Source organism: Mus pahari, chromosome 17, assembly GCF_900095145.1.
Source record: "Mus pahari chromosome 17, PAHARI_EIJ_v1.1, whole genome shotgun sequence".
NCBI lineage: Eukaryota > Metazoa > Chordata > Mammalia > Rodentia > Muridae > Mus > Mus pahari.
In genome coordinates, this window is record NC_034606.1 from 57,895,448 (window position 1) to 57,915,708 (window position 20,261).

A 20,261-nucleotide genomic window follows, 5' to 3' on the forward strand; every position below is an offset into this window, starting at 1 on the left:
TCCTCCTTGCTTCTGGATGACGTTGCCTAGAACCTGGAACCCTCTCTACCTCAGAACAGGTTAGGAAAGGGTAACGGCTGTCCGCTGCTGTGAGCACCAGGGCACTCCAAAATCGTGTGCAGTTCTCCTACACCTCTTTGCAAATACTTATTACACTTAGGACCCCATTCCAGTAGCCCCAATCACCCTGACACACTCCCACTCTCTCAAAGGTTCTTGTCAAACAACCAACTTGAAAGCCAACTTGAGCCATAATCCCTAAAAAATTCTGCATGGAGCATTTATGCAGTTCCTAATAGTTTTGATGCCATGCTTCTACATCTTTTCTGGTATTTGTGTGCATCAGGCACTGCTATTGCCAGTTAATCACTGTACCATTTCCAACTGTGGAGGGCTAGTGCTGTTGCTGATCTGACCCTGCTCCTCAGTTTCTCCCACCCTCTCAGGCTCACTGGATACTCTAATGTCAGCAATGACACGATGAGGTTCAATATCCCAGACACTGAATATATGGTGAAGTATGGTCCGTGCTTTCTAAAACAGAACAATGCTAAGCAAAATACAAGTAAGTACTGTTAAGTAAGATACGCTGTGCTATATCTTGTCACAGTCTGAATGAAGCCTCCATCCCCAGTCTCCATCTTCTAGCTTTACAGTTTGAACATCAATCTCCCTTAACTGTCCTCCGGGTATATCTGAGCAGTCCCCAGTGAGCCGCTTCATGGGTATCTAGGGACAGGGTGTCTGCTCTCTTCTGCTTTGGTCTCCTGATGTCCTTGTGCTGAGGTCCTTGATGGTGACTTTAGTGAGATTACTGCTGCACTGTCACCCCTCCCCGAAGGAACCATCTTCCCCCTTAAGTTAGTATGAGTACCTCAGACAAAGGTACAAACTTTTTTATGGGTGAGATAAATGACTATATGGATGTTCTTTCTTATATGTGGGGGTAGGCATGTATGGCATGTGTAGAGGGCACAGGACAACCTTCAGGTGGCATTCACCTTTCCACCCTGAGACAGGGTCTCTTCACCACTGAGTAAGCCCAGATACCTGGACCACAAGTCTCTAGGACAGTGGTTCTCAGTCTTCCTAATGCTGTAACCCTGTCATACAGTTCATGTCTGTTGGGTCCTATTTATACTCCCTCCAGACATCACATGACCTCCCACAGGCCTTGCCTCAACACCCAAATCTATCTCAGCTGACACCGCTCTGCCAATTGGTCAGAGACTGAGGAAGCAGCAAGAAGCCACCAGAATACCACCAGAAGGGTTTTTTTGTTGTTGTTTTTGTTTTGTTTTGTTTTTGGTATGTTTCTTTCTACAGAGTCACAACAGACAGTGCTCAGCAACAGAATGTAAGACGAACCAAGATGTGTGTTATTAGCAAAGAATCCTTCATCACGTGTCCTTTCATGTGCTTGCTTTAGCAAAACATCCTTGTACCTCTGTCTGCTTCAGCTCAACATCATTTGACATAACTGACTTTCCAAAGAAACGGGAAGTTTCCACTTCAGAAGAGAACTTCTGGAGTCCCTGCTGGTCCTGGTCGCTCCTGCTGATTCAAGCCGATTCGGCAGAGGCCTGGCTGTTTCTGCTGGGTCATGCCACCATGGCTGATTCCTGTTTGCTATCCTGACACCACTAAACTGGACTGCTGGTATCCTGATAAATGGAGACTGAATCCCCCCCCCCCCAAGGAACCACACTTTTTTTTAGGCAGTTCAGCAACTTGACATTCAGCAGGTTAGTTCTCGTCTATTGACCTATAGATGTTTGAATGTGATAACTACTTCCAAACAGGACCACATTCCCTGGTCCAGTTTACCATCTGCTCTGTCCTCTACCTTTGGATAGTAGGCTAGAAGGTGGTTTGAAGCATTTGAGAACCCTTATTAAACATAAGTTTTGAAAACTTTAAGCCTATACCAAACTGTCCACCCACAGCAGCTCTTCAGGACAACTAGAGCTTTTGGGATTCTCCAACTTAACTGTTGCTTCTAGACCCTCTCTTGTAATGGGTACAGCCCTCAGCCCTCTCCCTATAATCGGTCTCCACCCTCTTACCTTTCTGGTGTGTACTCCAACTGTAGAGGAGCACTTTTCCTCCGCTGTCCTAGGCCCTGCCAACCAACCGGCAAAAGACAAGTCATAGGGGAAAGGCAAATTTTGTTGCAAATTCTCACCTTTCACGTATATGGAGGACTTCGTGGAAGAGGAATATAGAAAAGTGTTATCCCAAGCTGAAGGAAAGGCAAATATGAAAGTAGTTAGTTGGATTCGCCATGTTGACTCTTCTCAGCCGTCTCTAGCTTGCCTGTAGAATCCTCTTAGGCAATTAAGACTGCCAGTATAGTTTTTCTCAACTCCATAATTTTCCCACAAATGCAATTCTTTATAGTTGAGTATTATTCCACTGTATACACATATCACATTTTCTTGTCCATTCATCAGTTGGACATCTAAGTTGGTTTCATTTCCTAGCTGCTGTAGGAACAGCCACAAAGACAAATGCTACATATCCTCTTGAATATGGGGATGTCAGCTTTAAAACCTACAGTTCTGTGTGTTTAACCTAGAGAAAGTGTAGAAGACAGAAAGCTAGAAATGGAGCATTGGTGGGGGATGAAGTGAGTGGACATAGAAAGAGGAAATGCTAGGGAAAGAGAGGCTCAAATCAGTCAGAAACAAGAGGCCAGAAAAAGGCCTTACCAAAATGAAGTGTGAACAAAGAAACTACTTGGGAATCGATGATCTTGAGATTCAAATAAAATATATAAGAAGAAATAGCAGAACACGTGTGATTTGAAGAACAAGTTTGGAGGATACTGGGATCTAAGGGTTTATGTATGGATGGAGATAGTGGGGTGAGGGAAATGGGGGTAGGGAATAGATTGACCAAACCTAAGGATCTCAATTGTTTGTAGTAGTAGTAGTAGTAGTAGTAGTAGTAAATATTTTCTAATTATATATAATATACATGCAATTTCTAGTAAGTTTGAACAAAGGTGCCCCACTCACATTAGTGAGACAAGCTGTTCCCAGATACAGGTTATTCCACAAGTTACTGGTCAGGGAGGCACCCAAAATACCCACACAACCCAATGCTGGTTATTGCCACTGGTCTTGGCTGTCCATCATAACTATACATGGTTAAGCCCTTATTTCCGAAGGCATCACATAATTTGGTTTCAGAACACAGTAAAGTCAGTCCTGAAATGGCTAAGATGCTCTCTCTCCACCAGCTAGCTTTCATAACAGTGAAAGGTGCTACACATGATTCTGGGTTGCTCAAAGAAAATAAACCCATGACTTCATTCAGTGCTGCCCTGCATGCCTTAATACTGACCCATCAGGCAAGATGTGCCCGTGGCACAAGAGTGGCAAGACTTTATGAGGGTACCCAGCTCTCTCTTGATTGGATTTGGGGTCTGCTTTACAGCAGGGTATATTCATGCCTCATACTGTAAGCCTGGTCAAAACCCAGTTAGAAAGGCCATGGCCCTGGAACAAAACTTCTATTATTTTTCTATTGGTCACTGTAGGAGTTTGAATGAGAATGGCTTCTATAGGCTCATGTATGTCAATGTTTGGTCCCCAGTTACCGGAACTGTTTGGGAAGAGTTAGGAAGTGTGGCCTTTTTGGAGTGCTACTGTGGTCAGCCTTTTGATGTTTCTTTTCTTTTTTCATTTCTTTTGTATTTACATTTCAAATGTTATCCCCTTTCCTGGTTTCCCCTCTGGAACCCCTATTGCACCCCATCCTACCCCAGCATCTATGAGGGTATTCCCCCACCCATCTACCCACTCCTACCTCACCGCTCTGGTATTCCCCTACACTGGGAATCAACCGTTCACAGGACCAAGGGCCTCCCCTCCTCCCATTAATGCCAGACAATGCCATCCTCTGCTACATATGAGGCTGGAGCCATGGGTCCCTCCATGTGTATTCTTTGGTAAGTGGTTTAGTAGCTGGGAAGGAGGGGGAAGGGGGAGGGAGGAGGGTCTGGTTAGTTGATACTGTTGTTTTTCTTATGGGGTTGCAAACCTCTTCAGCTCCTTCAGTCCTTTCTCTAACTCCTCCATTGGGGTCCCCGTGCTCAGTCCAATGGTTGGTTGTGAGCATCTGCCTCTGTATTTGTCAGGCTCCGGCAGGGCCTCTGAGGAGACAGCTATATCAGGCTCCTGTCAGCAAGCACTTCTTGGCATCCGCAATAGTGTCTGAGTTTGGTGTGTATACATGGGATGGATCCACAGATGGGGGAAGTCTCTGGATGGCCTTTCCTTCAGTCTCTGCTCCACACTTAGTCCCCATATTCCCTTTAGACAGGAGCCATTCTGGGTTAAAACTTTGGAGAGGAGTGCATGACCCCATCCCCCAACCAGGGGCCTTGCCTAACCTTTGGATGTGGTCTCTACAGGTTCTCCCTCCCCTTTATTGGGCATTTCAGCTAATCTCATCCCTGTTGGGTCCTAGGAGCCTCAGTTGAGAATTCTTTGTTTAGGTCTGTTCCCCATTTTTAAATAGGGATATTTGGTTCTCTGGAGTCTAACTTCTTGAGTTCTTTGTATATATTGGATATTAGCCCTCTATCGGATGTAGAGTTGGTAAAGATCATTTCCTAGTCTGTTGGTTGTCCTTTTGTCCTATTGACAGTGTCCTTTGCCTTACAGAAGCCTTGCAATTTTATGAGGTCCCATTTGTCAACTGTTGATCTTAGAGTATAAGCCATTGGTGTTATGTTCAGGAATTTTTTCCCCTGTGCCCATGTGTTCTAGGCTCTTCCCCACTTTCTCTTCTACTAGTTTCAGTGTATCTGGCTTTATGTGTGGGTCCTCAATCCACTTGGACTTGAGCTTTGTACAGGGAGATAAGAATGGATCGATTTGCATTCTTCTACATGCTGACTGCCAGTTGAACCAAGCCCTACCATTCCCAGTACATCCTTCTTCCTCCTGCTTCTGGATCAGATTAAGCTCTCAGCTACTGCTCCAGCACCATGCCTGCCAGACGCCATGCTCCCTGTCAAGATGGCCATGAACTCTAACCCTCTAGAACTGGGTCCTCAAATTAAATGTTCTCTTATAAGTTGTCTTACCTGTTGTGTTTTAACACAGCAACAGAAAAGTAAGCCAGTCAAGTAGTCTGACGCTTCTATTTATATCCTCAGGTTTGTGCTGCTCCGGGCCTTGGTTAGAGATTCATCTTACTGCATGGGTGGTGATCAACACAGACACTTGCTATTGTTCAAGGTTCCCAAAGTAAGTGGCTGTGGATGTTCAGCTGAAGATGGGGTATCTCTATCACACACCCCACCAAGGCTCAGGGAATGCTGCAGGAGAGCAGGTAGAGTAAGAGCTGGAGTGTGGAGTGTAGGGAAGTGTGCTGTGAAATGCATCTTCTAGACATAACATGGATATTGTGGTCCTGAAATCACAGCGGCAGTACCCACACAAAAGACTTCCACAAGATCAAGCCAGTTAAAATTTTCCACATGGAGGGGGGTAAGGGTCCCCAAGGCTCCACCCCCTAGCTGAGATATTGACAGGTGATAGCTGCTGGGGAGTGTATTTTATGACTCTGACCTAGCAATAGCATTACATTCATAATAGAATTCTGGTAATAGAGGTTTTGATTAAAAAGGAGAGAAACAGAATAGCTAGGGGACTCGGTCTCAAGTATGCTAATCACAAATTACCTTCAGAGGGAGCAGACAGACAGCAAGCACATAAAGGAGACAGAGTGTTTGTGTATGTACACTGAAATTCTACAAGGCTTAGCAGCACCAAGAGACCACTGAGCATTTGACTGATAGCTTAAAAACTCGGTGATATAAAACTCCTATCAAATCAGGTAAATATTCCAATTTCTCATATTGGCTGTCTGCTCTTAAAACTTCTCAATGGAGAGGCTGAAGAGGTAGCGTCAGTAGTTAGGAGTGCTTACAGCCCTATCGTGAGGACCAGATCCCAGGACCCATATTGGACATCCTCTCTCTCTCTCTCTCTCTCTCTCTCTCTCTCACACACACACACACACACACACACACACACACACACACACACACACACACACACAGCTTTCTTAACCTTGGAGTTGCTTGCTTCTGTACCCACACCCTCCCCTCTCCAGCCAGAGCCCTGTCTTCACTTTGTAACACCTGTATCCTGCTGTTCCCTCCCCACCCTCTGGTGGGTGCCTTTATATTTTCCTGGTTCTCCGTGCTGTATACACACACTTGAGGATTTGTAGCTTGGAGCCTCAGAGGAGAACATGTGATGCTTGTCTCTATCCCATTTGACAGGCTCTTTTCCAGGTCCTGCCATTTACCCACAGACTTCAAGTATTCCACTGTTGAGGAACATTTCCACTATCTGTCTGCTGACATTTAGGCTGTCTCCATCTCCTGGCTACTACAAAAAGTGTGCAGCAATGAACATGGCTGAGCAAGGATCTAGAGGGTATGATGTCGAATCCTTGGGGCATATGCTTAGGAGTGGGACAGCCAGCACAGAGTAACTTAGCTCAGAACTTTTGAGATTCTCCATGCTGATTTCTACAGTGGCCGCACATGCGTATTCTGACCAACAATGAACGAGGGGTTTTCTTCAAGGCATTGCTAGCATTTGTTGCCAGTTGTTTTGCTAATCTTAGTCATTCTGACTGGGGTGAGACGAAATCTCGGTTGTTTTAACTTGCATTTCTTTAATTGCTAAGGATGATGAACACTTTGAGATGTTTCTAGGTCATTTTTATTTCTTCCTTTGAGAACTGTTTAGATTCTTAACGCATCTTTTAAAATTGGGTCATTTGTTCTTGACTTATTTGTATTTGATATATATCAAAGTGGCCAAGACCCTCTCCCGTTCTGTGGGTTTCCTTAGCTGTACGGAGCGTCTTAGTTTTATGAGGCCCCAACTGTAAACTGTTGGCCTTAATTCCTGGGCAACTAAAGAGGGGCAGCAAGATGACTCACCAGGTTAGGACACTTCTCACTGTACCCAACAGCCTGAGTTGGAACCCTGAGACCATGTGGTAGAAAGAATACTAATTCTTTTTAAATTTCAACAAGTATTTCATAGCTTATAAAGCAATTAAAATGTGATATTACTAATACTTTCACCACAAATTTCTTTTTAATTTCCTTTTTAGATTTTATGTTTGCCTGTATATCTTGTCTGTGTATCACATGAGTGCAATAGCCATGAAGGACAGAAGAGGGTGTCGGATCTGATGAAACCATAGTCACAAGCAGTGAGCCACCGTGTAGGTGCTGAGAATCAAACCCAGGTCCTCTGGAAGAGCAGCCATCTCTCCAGTCCCTTCATTACCAATCTTAAGGAACCTTTAAAGTCTTAACAGAAGCCATTCTCAACTCAACAACCTCCCAAGGCTACTCACACTGTGACACCCCAGAAAAAGCTGTATTAAAAAATAAACAAGGCTGGAAGCTTGCACCACAGCATTAACAGGCTCGCTAAGACAAAATCAGTCCCTGGCACGGTCAGGGTACTCTTCTCTAGGCTTGGCATTTAGCATTCCCTTAAAATTATAGCAAATCCTCACCAGCCAAATAAAAGACAGTGTGTATCCACCCAGCAGCTACTTTTCCTACCCCAGCCACTTTACCCAGAACTCACATATCTTCCAAGGGAAGCCATTGTGAAATCTAGGGGCAAACCTCCATGATCTTAAGCCAATCAGGTGAGCTTCATTCCCTTTGAAAAATGTTGTTTAAAAAAAAAAATTATTATAACTCTCAGACCAAGTAAAAGCTCCCTCTAATTGTCACCTGTCACCAAGTTCACAAGGTAAGAGGCGAGGGACACAAGGTGGTGAGGTCCCTGACAGTTTCGGCTGCTGAATTAGCCAGGTCGGGACCACCCCTTGAGAGACTTCGTTACCGAGCAGCCCAACCTACAGACTGTAAAAGTCGTGCTTTCGGTTATTTCTGAGCATCTAGCTTGCTTTACATTGTGTGCATACCCCACGGTACATACCTGTGTACATGTGCAGACCAGAAACAAAGGTTCATGTAGAGTGCCTTCCTCTGTCATGCTGCACTGTTTTGAGATGAGGTCTCATTGCATAGCCCTAGCTGGCTTGGAATGACATGGACCAGGTTGGCATCAAGCTCAGAGACCCACTTACCTGTCTCCCAAGTCCTGGAATTAAGGGTGTGTGCCGCCACATCCAGGCCTATAAGCTAATCTCTCTGAGCGCAGAGTTCACTGGCTAGACTACCTGGCCAGCAAGCTCTAGCTGTAACCTTCAGCAGCGCTAGGGTTACAGGTGTGCAGCAGCGTGCCTGGCAGCTCTTCCGTGCAAGGATCCTAATTTCAGGAATGGAATGGAGGTTCTCTGCAAGAGCACAAAGTGCTGAGTCATCTTTTCAGCCTGTAAAATGGTTTTGCCTGGTAAAAAAATTAAGACACGCGAGGAAATCCAACATTTATTGAGTACATATTTAGTAACAGCAATACAGTTTCTCAAGAAACACCTGAGCTGACCCCTCCAGAACAGAACAAGGCATCTTCCAATACTGGTAAGCTAGACCCCAAGTCTACACTTAATACTCCCCGTTAAGAATTCTCAAGATACACAAGTGACTTAAAAGATATTCACATTATTATAAAACCAAAATCGTTTAAGGTAAAAGCAGTTTCGAGGCAGTGATGTCTACACAGCATGGTTCATCGTGACGCCTTCTGCAGCTTCAGACAATTGTGCTCAGCACAGCAACAGACCCAAGCAAGCTGCTTGGCAGAAGGGAACTCTTGCAGCCTGTTCCGGGTCCTCATTTCCATCTCTCTGACTTTCTGATCCAGAGCTCACGGAATCCCTCCCACCCAGCTCTCACGTATCGGTGGTAACTCGTGTAACACAGGCATGCTCTGCTCAATTCTGAATAGGCACAGCCCAGAACACCACCACACACTGTGGATTGTTTCATAACATTTTGGTATTCCCTGAAGAGATTTTATACAAAAGCTGAAAATAGCTATTATAGTTTTTTATAATTAAAAAGTCCACTTGTAACAGTTCAAATAGAAGTACCCCTACTGAACTACCACAGTGAGACAATTTACTTTTCAAATGGCATATAGGTTGTTGCGATCACTTAATCAACTTTTAGAAGAAGCAGTCACGGTGGGCTGTACATGTGAAGATGCTCTAATAGTCTGACTGCACATGTCATCTCCACAGGTCAAAGGTCACACAATCGGTGCTCAAGTTCAATAGTAAAATACCTGGTGTTCACAGTATTATTGAGAGAAACTCCTCAAAGTTCCTGGCTGTTTGAAACATAAATTTATAGAAAAGTTTAAGGAAATCCCAGGAGATACTTGTTAGCCGGGATGAGGTGACAAGTTTTCAAAAGTAAACCTGACACTGGTATGTAATCAGCTGTAGACTGCCCAGGCCAACATACAATTTACACATTATCTCATGATTCTCTAAGTACTACATATTTGATTTAACACACATTTTTAGAGGCTTTTTTGGTTTGTTTTTTGTTTGTTTTATTTTTCTTTTGCTTTTTGAGACAAGATCTCAGCAAAGGCCATATTGGTCTTGCATGTACCTCAGGTTCCCAAGTATTGGGTAATAGGTCATGTGCCACCATGCCCAGTTTTGATCCTTAAAACAGCTTTTAGACAGCTGTCTTAAATCTATATAACTCAGGGTTTTTTATTTTTTTTAATCATATCTTCAATGAATTAAAAAAATAAGAGACATTAGAATAAGTTAGCAAGCTTTAGAAGAAAGACGGGCTGCTTTGGCAACGTAGAAAAAGATGACTACTACAAAACCAGTCACCTTGGTCCACCTCCATTGAATATTAAAATGCAGTAAGGAGATTATTACTTTAAGACATTTGAAATTATACTTGATAGATGGATAACTGGCCCCACATCTGACACATTGCACACTCTATTTTTCTTCTTTATTCCAAAAAACCAAAAACATTTTTGAAAAGACAGCTCAACCATCTTTCTAAAAACATCTCAAAGAGGTTGGCTGGGTTTGTGCTACTTATGATAAGCAACTGAAGAGGACAATGAGTATTTTTTTAACTGTTTTAGGTTATATGTATGTGTTGCCTGTATGGAGTTATGTGCACCACCTGTGTGCCTGGTGTCCACAGAGGTTAGAAGAGGATGTTGGATCCTTTGGCACTGGAGTTACAGATAGCTGTGGACCACCACGTGGGTGCTGGCACCAAGTGCTCATACTCACTGAGCCACTCTCCGCCCTGACAGTGACTATTTTTCAAGGTTTTCCTTTCACTGTGTCTACCATCCTCCTGCATCCACCGACAACATTTCAGTTGAAAGTATCCCCGCTGAGGAAAAAGCAGATGTACCCCTTGTCCCCGCCACCATTCCAGGCAACACCACAAGCTAAGGATTATTTTATAACATTTCAGAACTCCCTGAGGAGGTTTTCATAAGAAAGTTGGAAATATCTATTAGACTTAAAAACAACAAACAGACAGACAAACAAATGGCCAGACTGGCCTCTCATTATCAGTGCTAGGAAAAAACAATGTTCCATTCACAGACCTCCTCTAAAGGACATTAAAATGGAAAATATGTGTTTCCACAGGGAAAGAAAAAAAAAGACAACTACCACTAAATGACCAGTGACCAAGGTGACCAAGAAACATGCCAGCATCAATGACTCAAACAGGCTGGCTCTGCTACCCCCAGCCATGGGCTCCAGGCAGTGCACGGCAAGTGCTGACCTAGGCAGGGGACCCCATGTTTCTGCAGTTTCCTCCATGTGCACCTCTCTGTCTCCCCACTATCCTTCCATCTTCCTTTCACTCTGCCTTCCGCCATTCTTTTAACCCTCTCTCTCTTCCCCTCCTTCTTGACTACTCATTTGCATCATCCTTTTCTTGTCTACTTCCTCTGCCTTAATATCTGTTCCTTCCACATACCATCAACAAATCTACACTGGAAAAACCAGAAAGTTCCCAGCCTCAGCAGGCCGCCCGTGTGTGGTAAAACCCGGCTCCATCAACACGGGCATGGCTGAGGAGCTGCATGCATCCCTCTGGTCACCCTCCCAGGCCTCAGCTCTTTGGCACTGCAGTCAGCACACCTCCCGAGCCCACAAAGAGGGGGTCTCCAGGCCAGTCTCCATCTGTTCTCCTCATTACACTGACAGGCATGGCGCAGCTCATGAGCGCGTCTTCACGAAGGAAAACTGCATTTTCTTTTTCTTTTTCTTTTTTTTTTTTTCTTTTCGATCTTTCGAGACAGGGTTTCTCTGTGTAGCCCTGGCTGTCCTGGAACTCACTCTGTAGACCAGGCTGGCCTCAAACTCAGAAATCCACCTGCCTCTGCCTCCCAAGTGCTGGGATTAAATGTGTGCGCCACCATGCCCGGCTGAAAACTGCATTTTCTTAAAACAGACTTTCTAGAGGCTTTCTAAATTCTTTTCATATAAATGAAGTTTGGTGCATTTTCAGATCCTTTCTCTATAACAGCCTCAGTCAATCATAGCACGTGGAGCTGAGTCTTCAGCTACTGAGAAAATGGCATTACTCATATGAATCCCTCTTGTCAAAAACCCCAACTGCTTCCTCTATCCAAAAACATCACTTATAATTTAGCAATTATGCCAATAACTGTGACATCCTAACTTCCACCTTAAAGATAGCGTAATAATTTCCATGCTTCCCAAACTAGCTGATATCGAAACCTTCTGAGGAACTCATTTAAAGCAGAATCATCATCATGTCCCATACATAGTTAAGACACGCATAGTTAAGGACTGGTGACGGGTTGGAACCAAAGGCCAGCTGCTGCTGTTGCTGGAAATGATGCAGTTGATCTAGTTACTTGTAAGTACCAAAGCATTCACTGCAGGGACACAGAATGATGCCTGCCGGAGACTTTAACGTAAGAAAGGAATAAATGAAGTAAATGTAGCAAGACCCTGACCGGTGACAGACTGACCCATGAGAGCCACTGCACGAGGCTCTTACTTCTCATCTTCTATTAGTTTCTGTACTGTTGGGCCTTGACCACATGAAGCAAGCATTCTGAATATTGAGGTATGCCCTACTCTACTTTGATGTAAGTTTTTAATCTCTTCATTTAAAAAGTGTCTTAAAGACTCCTTCCTAGATGCAGTAGATGCAAGACAGCTGTTTTTGGCAAGTTCCCTCACATTCAGTCAAAGGATACGGTTCCACCTCATGTTTCCCCCTAACAAGCTAAACTGAACACAGTCCACAGGATCTTCCTTTACGATGGCATTCTGCCAAAGAATCATGGCTGCTGCTCCCTCAGCCTGTCTGAGTACTGACCTAGTCAACAATTCCTCTTCTGGGCACAGATACTTTTGATGGTATTTTAAACCTTCTCAGTCTGTCTCTGGCTGAACTACAGATGCTGGAACAACTGTACTGATCCCTTCTTTTGAATACTCCCACAGAGGATACAGGATCATCACAACTGATACTGTTCCTTCATAACTTCCCTTTCTTCATGGAAGCATTAAAAATCCAAGAAAAAGAAGACAGCCCAGGACTCAGGAGCACCTAGTAGGAAGAAACATGAGCCCCAGGACAGCACACGCTGCCCACTCAGAGTCCGTGAGGTGTCGAGGCAACGTGAGCAAGAAGCAATCTTCCAGAGTTTAACAAGGCAACTGTCTTCAATGGTGTTCAAAATAAGAAATGCACGTTTACCCAAATCAAAACTTTTTCTACAGCTAGATATAAAAACCTTCTTTCTCCAAACCATCTCCCACGTCTGTCTAACCTAAAGTAAGGCTCTGCATTTGTCTCTTCAAAAGGATCCTGGAAATGCACTTGAGGTAGAAGGGAAGTCTGAATGGACCACTGTTAACCTCACAGGCTAATGTATTTGGTCCGTTGCATTTTCCACCGTCCTGTTAGTGTGGCGATTAGCATCTTACTTTATTCTCAGCATAATATATTTTGCTTCCAGAATGCCCAGTAAAGCTGAAATTTTTCACTTAAAGTGATTTTTAAAATCTCCCCAAATATTTAGAGCTTAGGTTTGGCAAGACAGTTTAATACATACAAAATGAACACACTTCATTCGTCAACACACACTTGTTCTCTCTCTCTCTCTCTCTCTCTCTCTCTCTCTCTCTCACACACACACACACACACACACACACACACACACTGCTTCCTTTAAGTTTTCACTATTTTCTCCTTTCTCATACAGCTAATTTTTAAATGTGCAGCTTATTTAAAATATACAAATAATCTCAAACACGATTGTCACCAAATACTGTAGAGCAGAGATGAAATGTACGCGGGTACAGACTGTCAATGGTTACATTGGTTATACCACACTTCTTAAGAAACAGAACCTTTCTGCTCCTGTAAACTTTTTCTCACACTTTAAAGTGAGGTTAGTGCTGACATAAATTATTGCTACACTCACAGCTTGAATGTCTCCACTATGTTCGAGGTACATTTGCTCCATCCATACTCCCAGTCCTTACTTACTTGATTAAGAGCCAACCCAGCTCGCAGCCCACACTGTCCAGTGTTCTCACTAACACTGGAATGACACCAAGGAATGTTACAAAATATCAGAGATCAAACTGTCTTCTTACTGGGGCACAAGAGTTTAACTTATTCTTCATGACAGGAATATACTGCTCTTTAATTCTTCCGAAGAGGATTATTCTGGAGACAGAAATGCCTCCCTAAATCCTTTTTCAGTCTATTCCTTCACATCTCCTGAGGCGCTGCTGTCTCATCCATTTACTTCGGTCACGAAGAATCACCTTTCCTTCGGTGGAGTGTCATAACGGTTTCTTATGCTTTTTGTCAACTGCTTGATAAATATTTTGTACGTTTTTCCACAGTATGTGTGAACTGTCTTCTGTAATTCCAGTTCTAAAGGTTTTAGTAAGGAACGGACGGAATCACCCTCAAGAGAGCACTAGAGAAGAAACATAACAGGCAACAGTACAGATGTTTAATTGTTTTTCAAGTAAGTTCTTCAGTCAGTTAAATATTAACAACTACCATTTGCTATCTCACATGAAGTACACTTAACCAGTGTTAACAGTGAATTAAACATGACTATTAGAGAAGGGGTTGATAGCAAATCTCTGAAGACAGGGAGACTTCAGAAAGAGGCAATGCAAGGACCTCCCAAGCCAAGGGAAGAACACATTCAAGAGCAGAAAAGATGCAGAGAAATGCTGGAGGGTGGGGGGCGTGTACCTTTAATCCCAACACTCAGCAGGCAGAGGCAGGAGGAGCTCCAGGACAGCCAAGGCTACACAGAGAAACCCTGTCTCAAACAAACAGCAAACAAAGCAAGAAGCAAAAGGATGCAGAAAAACTGGCATAAAATGGCTAAGTTTGTTAAAGGCACCTGGGAGAAAGTAGTGAAAGCTAGACTCACTTATAGAAAAGGGCAGGCGTCTTCCCATCCACTCCATCCACTCCATCCCCTGAACCCACACAGCGACACTGATGATGCTGAGTTAGACACGAACACCACAGCCAGAGCAGGAAGAGTGAAATGAGTCACTTCCCAAAGACACTCAGAGACTTATTACAGTGTGGCTATGTGCCTCCAGAGGATCCGCATGCAAGACTGGACCCGAGGTCACTCAGAGTGACTCTGGGAGGTGGTGGTATATTTAGGAGGGGGATCTAATAGAGGAAGTTAAATCACTGGTGACATTCCTTAGAGGGGAAATGGAACAGTAACTACTCCTGTCCTTTCTCTTGCTTCCTCTGCTATCTGCTCTCATCATGATAGAATGTTTTAACACAGGCAATGCGACCAGGTGACTATGGACTGAAATTTCTGAAACTGAGCAAAAGGACACTACACATAAACTGACCAACTCCAGCGTTTCTTGATACAATGGGAAGTTTGTGGCCATACTGCACAAAAGAACCCAAGGATATGAGAACTGCTAAGCACTGCTGGCTCTTCACACTCGTATAGCACATGACTGTCTAGAAAGTGAGCAAGCCAGAAAACACCAGGTAAATGCTGATGGTGTATTTTTGGCCACATTCTATCTATGATGTAAAACATACAGAAACCGAGATAAAATGACTGAGGGTCGGTCACAGCACCTGGAGGGAAGGAAAACAAAGGCCCTCCCCATCACCTCCCTGCCGGCCTGCTTCAGTACGGCTGGACGGTGCTATGCAGACTGACGGGAAGAAATCAGTCGGAGCGGCTGTCAGAGGCCGTAGGCGTGGTTACAGAGCTGAGAATGAGCGCTGCTGAACACTCACCACGAAATGAGCCGTCTCTCAAAAGGAGGGGGTGGGCATGTCAAGACCTGGATCTCTGTGGAACACTGTCCTCCAGCCATGACAGGGCTGCCCCACAAAGTCTCAGTGGCTCTGATTACCTACATGAGACCAGGCAAGACTGGGCAGAGCACCAGTGTCATGGAGGGACGAACTTAAGTGGTGGCATCCCTCCTTAGGGAGTTAAGAGGCAATTAATGGTTCCTAGACGTGGAGCTCTCTTATCTACAGCTCTACATTTTCCTCAGTAGTGTGCCCACTGGTAAAATGGAAGGAGGGAGAAAGGGAAAGAAGGCAGAATGGGGAATGGGTAGGTGAGAGGGAGGGGGGGAGGGCAGAAAAGGACATGGAAGTAGAGGGACTACCTGGGTAGAGGAAGGGATCAGAAGCATGAGAGGTGAATACAGTAAAGTGCATGTGTGGAAACATCCTCCCCCTGTCATGATATATATAATCTATTATATGTTCTATATGTGCTAACAATGCACTATGTAGAAGAGGTGAGCTAACAGTGGCCTGGGCTGAGAAAAGCATGACAAAGATACCTTCTTCCAGTAAATAAGAGAAATGTAAATAAGAGAAAAAGAAACCAAAGCTCTGCCCTAGGACATTGATAGTGGTTCTAAAAGGGAAGGTGTACCTGTGTTCCGAGCCAAATCAGAAACACCTTCAGCATCAACACAACTTAAAGGAAATACAATCATGGAGGGTAGATACCCCAAAGTCTAGAGTGGTTCTACGTGAGTTTGTGAACTGTGGGCACAACATCACAACTCCAAGAGGAGTTACACAACTGTAAGCTAGCAGGAAGCTTTGATGTTTACTAATCAAAGGAGCTTAGGAACACGTGGCAGATACACCTGAGCGTAACATCCGTATAACGGTTAATAAATACCTTTAGTCTTAATTTAAAAAGTATTGCAGTTCTTAGGTGTCAAGAAGACAATTTATATAATTCAGGCTCAGAATGCAGAGCGAGAACCTGTGACAAACCCTGAAGCCAGACCTTGGGAGCTGGTGACTTTACAATAAATGATAGGGAATTCTTTACACTATATTTACAAACTCCTCATGATACTGTAAATTTTAAATGAAAACTTCGGGGGAGTAAACCTTACATTTCTTAGTGCTTCATACACAGCTCTGAATGCTGGCTGCTTGTCGTCATGGTAAACACCTCTGTTTCCATGAAGAATAAAGACTCCTTCTTCTTCTGCTTCCCGGCAGTTGCTCCCATATATACAGTGATCTGGTCGGTAATTCCATTGACATGGAAAAACAAAGAGGCTTTCTACAATGAAGAGAAGGCCAGCAACAGGAGAGTGATAAAGCACACAAGGACTCTACAGAATCGACCCTTATCAATGTTATCACTTAAAACCTATAGGTGGTATTTAGATTTCTCCCAACCAAATCAATATTCAAATCTTACTGAAAATATAGACAACCATTATTAATACAAGCAAAAATCGAACCAATGTGTTTCCTATGGTACAAAGGATTGAATTGAGGACACTGTATCCACTAATCAATTACTGTACCACTGAGCTGACCCCAGCCCACTGTTTCTTGCTTTCTGATTTTTAGTCTGTGATTGGTTTTACAGATGTAAAGAATTAAAGGAATTTAGATGATTACCTGGATTATGAAAAAACATGATATTTAACAGATCTTGATCACCCCATGTGATGTTTAGTTTGTATTTTTTAAGCAATGGCATAAGTATGTCTCCCCATTGTAGCCGCGCGGTTGTCATATCGTTCTGTTAATAAAAACATTGAAAGTTTTAGCATTCACGTTCCAGGGACAGCATGACAGTTCCCATTCTTCCCTTAGAACCATTGCAAAGCCCAAAGAGAACGGAAAACCCCTTAGTTACAAAACCATGGGTCGTATACAACCCTCCACGTGGAGGTCCAGAAGGGAAGGCCCCACTGATGGTGAGACAGGGATAAAGTTAATGAAGACTGGCACAGAGAGGCACTGCAGCTCGCCTGCTCGTGCTAAAGTGAGACTATGAAAAGTGGTTTCTTGTTTTGTTTCTTGAGACAAGGTTTTACCGGTAGTCTGGAGCTATCCTCAAACTGATGTTTTTCCTGTGTCTGTGTCTGGGAAGCAGAGACCACAAACTGTACCGCCACAGCCATCTCTGAAAGCTCGTGGCTTGGTAAGGCTGGGTTGCTGTGGATGTCCCTGCAGATGTCCCTGGAGCTCTCACAGTGTAAGCAGAGATTTGTCCACACCTTCCCAGGAAAAAAATCACCGAGCAGCCAGCCTCTCACTGAGGCACTCACTGAGATTTCTGTAATGTATTGCTCTCAGATTGGGGGGGACTACAGCACCACTAGAACATAGTATTTATCAATTGATTTTTGTTCTTTATTTTCCACCCTCTACAAACTTATTTTTGTCAAGCTTCTTGCTTTTTTCTTTTATTTTTCTCTTTTGTTTTTTGAGACAGGGTTTCTCTGTATAGCTCTGGCTGTCCTGGAACTCACTCTGTAGACCAGGCTGGCCTCGAACTCAGAAATACGCCTGCCTCTACTACCTCCTGAGTGCTGGGATTAAAAGCGTGCACCACCACTGCCTGCCTTTTTTTCCTTTTTTTCATACACAGTCTTATGTAACCCAGGCTGGCTTCAAACTCATGGCCAATGAGCTCTTGCTTCTCTCTGCCCCCCAAATGCTGGGGAAGCACACTGCTTATTAGCGTTAAAACTTTAACTGTATGTATTTTATTTATTAATTCCTAATAGTTTTCTTTAAACTTCCAAAATAACAGTGATCTTGACAGGGGAAAAGAAATCACATGCCAGACATTGTTCTGAGCACTTCTTACCAGTTCAACCCCAACTCTAACACAAACACACAAATATCAAACATGAATCCATTGTAAGGACAGTCTTCATCATAAAATGTGTGTGTGTTTGTGTGTGTGTTCATGAGTGCACACAAAGCTGTGTAAACATACACAAGGATAAGAATCTTAACTCTGATCACCAGTATCCATGTAAAAAAGCAATGTGTGGGCAGGTAACTGCAGTGCTGGGCAGGGGTGGGGCAGGGGCAGGGCAGGTAACTGCAGTGCTGGGCAGTGCTGGGCAGGGAACAGGAAGATCACTTAGCTTGCCTGCCAGCCACGTTAGCTAGTTCAGTGAGGGATCCTGACTCGGGGATAAGGTGGAGAGAAAGAGAAGCAGGACACCTGCTGTCCTAAAGCTGTCCTCTAAGCTAGGCACCTTCCTGATCCTCAGAGTTCTGTGACTACCTGCATCAGGCAGTCAGCATCAGCCTTGCAATCACAGAAGCAGGAGGAGGACGGTCATGAGCCCCTTAGCTGAGACTTCCTCGGCTAGCTCCTCCCTTCTGAGCCATTTACAAGTAATTCTGTCTTGACTGCACCCAACCTTGTGGAAGGTTAACTGAAGGTGGGATCCCTCACATGGAGCTAGGAGGAAGTTGTCATCTATGCTGGGAAGAGACTTTCTGATGCTACGACTATTATTAGGAGCCATCCACTCTCTGGTAAAACAAACCCTCTACAGCTATGCTCTATAAGCAAGCCAAATAAATTCTGGTTCCCTAAGTTGGACTGGTGACACCTTTGTGCTATGGCTTGTCATCAGAGTAGACATCTATTTCCCTGACAAAACAAGAGATAAAGCTTGTACACATTAGGTAGGGGAAAAAAAACTAATCAAAACACCTTCCACATATAACACAGTATAGAATACATACAAGAAAAGAACTCAAATCCTAACTTAATATAGTTTTTGTTTTTCTAGTAAATAAGAAATGTTAAGTAAGCTTTCATAATTTTCTAAGAAATAGGAAAGGTCTCAGTATGACCGCGCATACCTGCAATCCCAGTTCTTGGGAAGCTGAGGAAGGAAGATTACTAGGAGTCTGAAGCCACCCCGAGCCACATACGGCCATAAAGAGGCCCTGTCTCAAAAAACCAAAATGGGGCTGGTGAGACGTCTCAGCGGGTAAGAGCACTGACTGCCCTTCCAAAGGTCCTGAGTTCAAATCCCACAACCACATGGTGGCTCACAACCACCCGTAATGAGATCTGACGGACACCCTCTTCTGGAGTGTCCGAAGTCAGCTACAGTGTACTTATGTGTAATAATAAGTAAATCTTTGGGCTGGAGCAAGCAGGGACTAAGCAAGTAGAGTCAACCAGAGCAAGCAGAGGTCCTAAAAATTCAATTCCCAACAACTACATGAAGGCTTCCAAACATCTGTACAGATACAGTGTGTACTCACATACATAAAATAAATAAATAAATCTTAAATTTACAAAAAGCAAAAGGGCTGGAGCCAGGTCGGCCATTAAAGGTGAGGCTCACAACCAGGACAGCAGCAACTGGCCAGGTGAGTTGGTGAGTAGCGTGTTAGCCACGCAGTGCAGATGCCAGCCTTTAGATTCCCAGGAGGTAGGTAAAGCCAGGCAGGTACAGCAGCTGCTCAGAGTCAGAGGACCCCTAGAGTGAACTAGCGGAGCCATAACTGGTTAAATCCCTCAGTTCATCAAGAGATACTACCTCAGTCAAGAGTGACTCAAGAAGACACTCAACATCATTAGGTCCTTGCATCCATGTGCTTACACACATGCACATATATGACGTGTGCATACCACACACATGCAAATATACAACGTGTGCATACCACACACGTGCATACACATGCAAGAAAACAAAGATTCAACGTAGCAGACATCATCAGGACACAAAGTACGAGTGTAGACCAACAGTTTAAACAACAGAGTGTCCTGCTTACCAAGCAGTAAGAGATAGAACAAAGCAGAACTTCACCATTGTTTTAATGCTACTGTAACGCAGCAGATTGGAACTGCGTGGCCATAACAGCAAGAACGGGCTATCTATCAGCCATGAAAATAAACAATCATGGCCTGTGTTACAAACAGGTTCTCTAGCAATCATGGCCTGTGTTACAAACAGGTTCTCTA

General features: G+C 44.0%; 1 protein-coding gene across 2 annotated transcripts in view; it reads right to left on the reverse strand.

Annotated features, from left to right (window-relative positions):
• Positions 1-13,183: 13,183 nt before the first annotated feature.
• Gxylt1 (glucoside xylosyltransferase 1) overlaps positions 13,184-20,261 on the reverse strand; it is a 28,730-nt gene continuing 21,652 nt past the window's right edge. For both annotated transcript variants that reach the window (XM_021217131.2, XM_021217129.2), the window contains 3 exons: positions 16,928-17,051; positions 16,408-16,580; positions 13,184-13,946 (listed from right to left, as the gene is read on the reverse strand). In XM_021217131.2, coding sequence (XP_021072790.1) covers positions 13,785-13,946; positions 16,408-16,580; positions 16,928-17,051 — 459 coding nt within the window. In that variant the 3' untranslated portion in view covers positions 13,184-13,784. The remainder of the gene's footprint in view (positions 13,947-16,407; positions 16,581-16,927; positions 17,052-20,261) is intronic.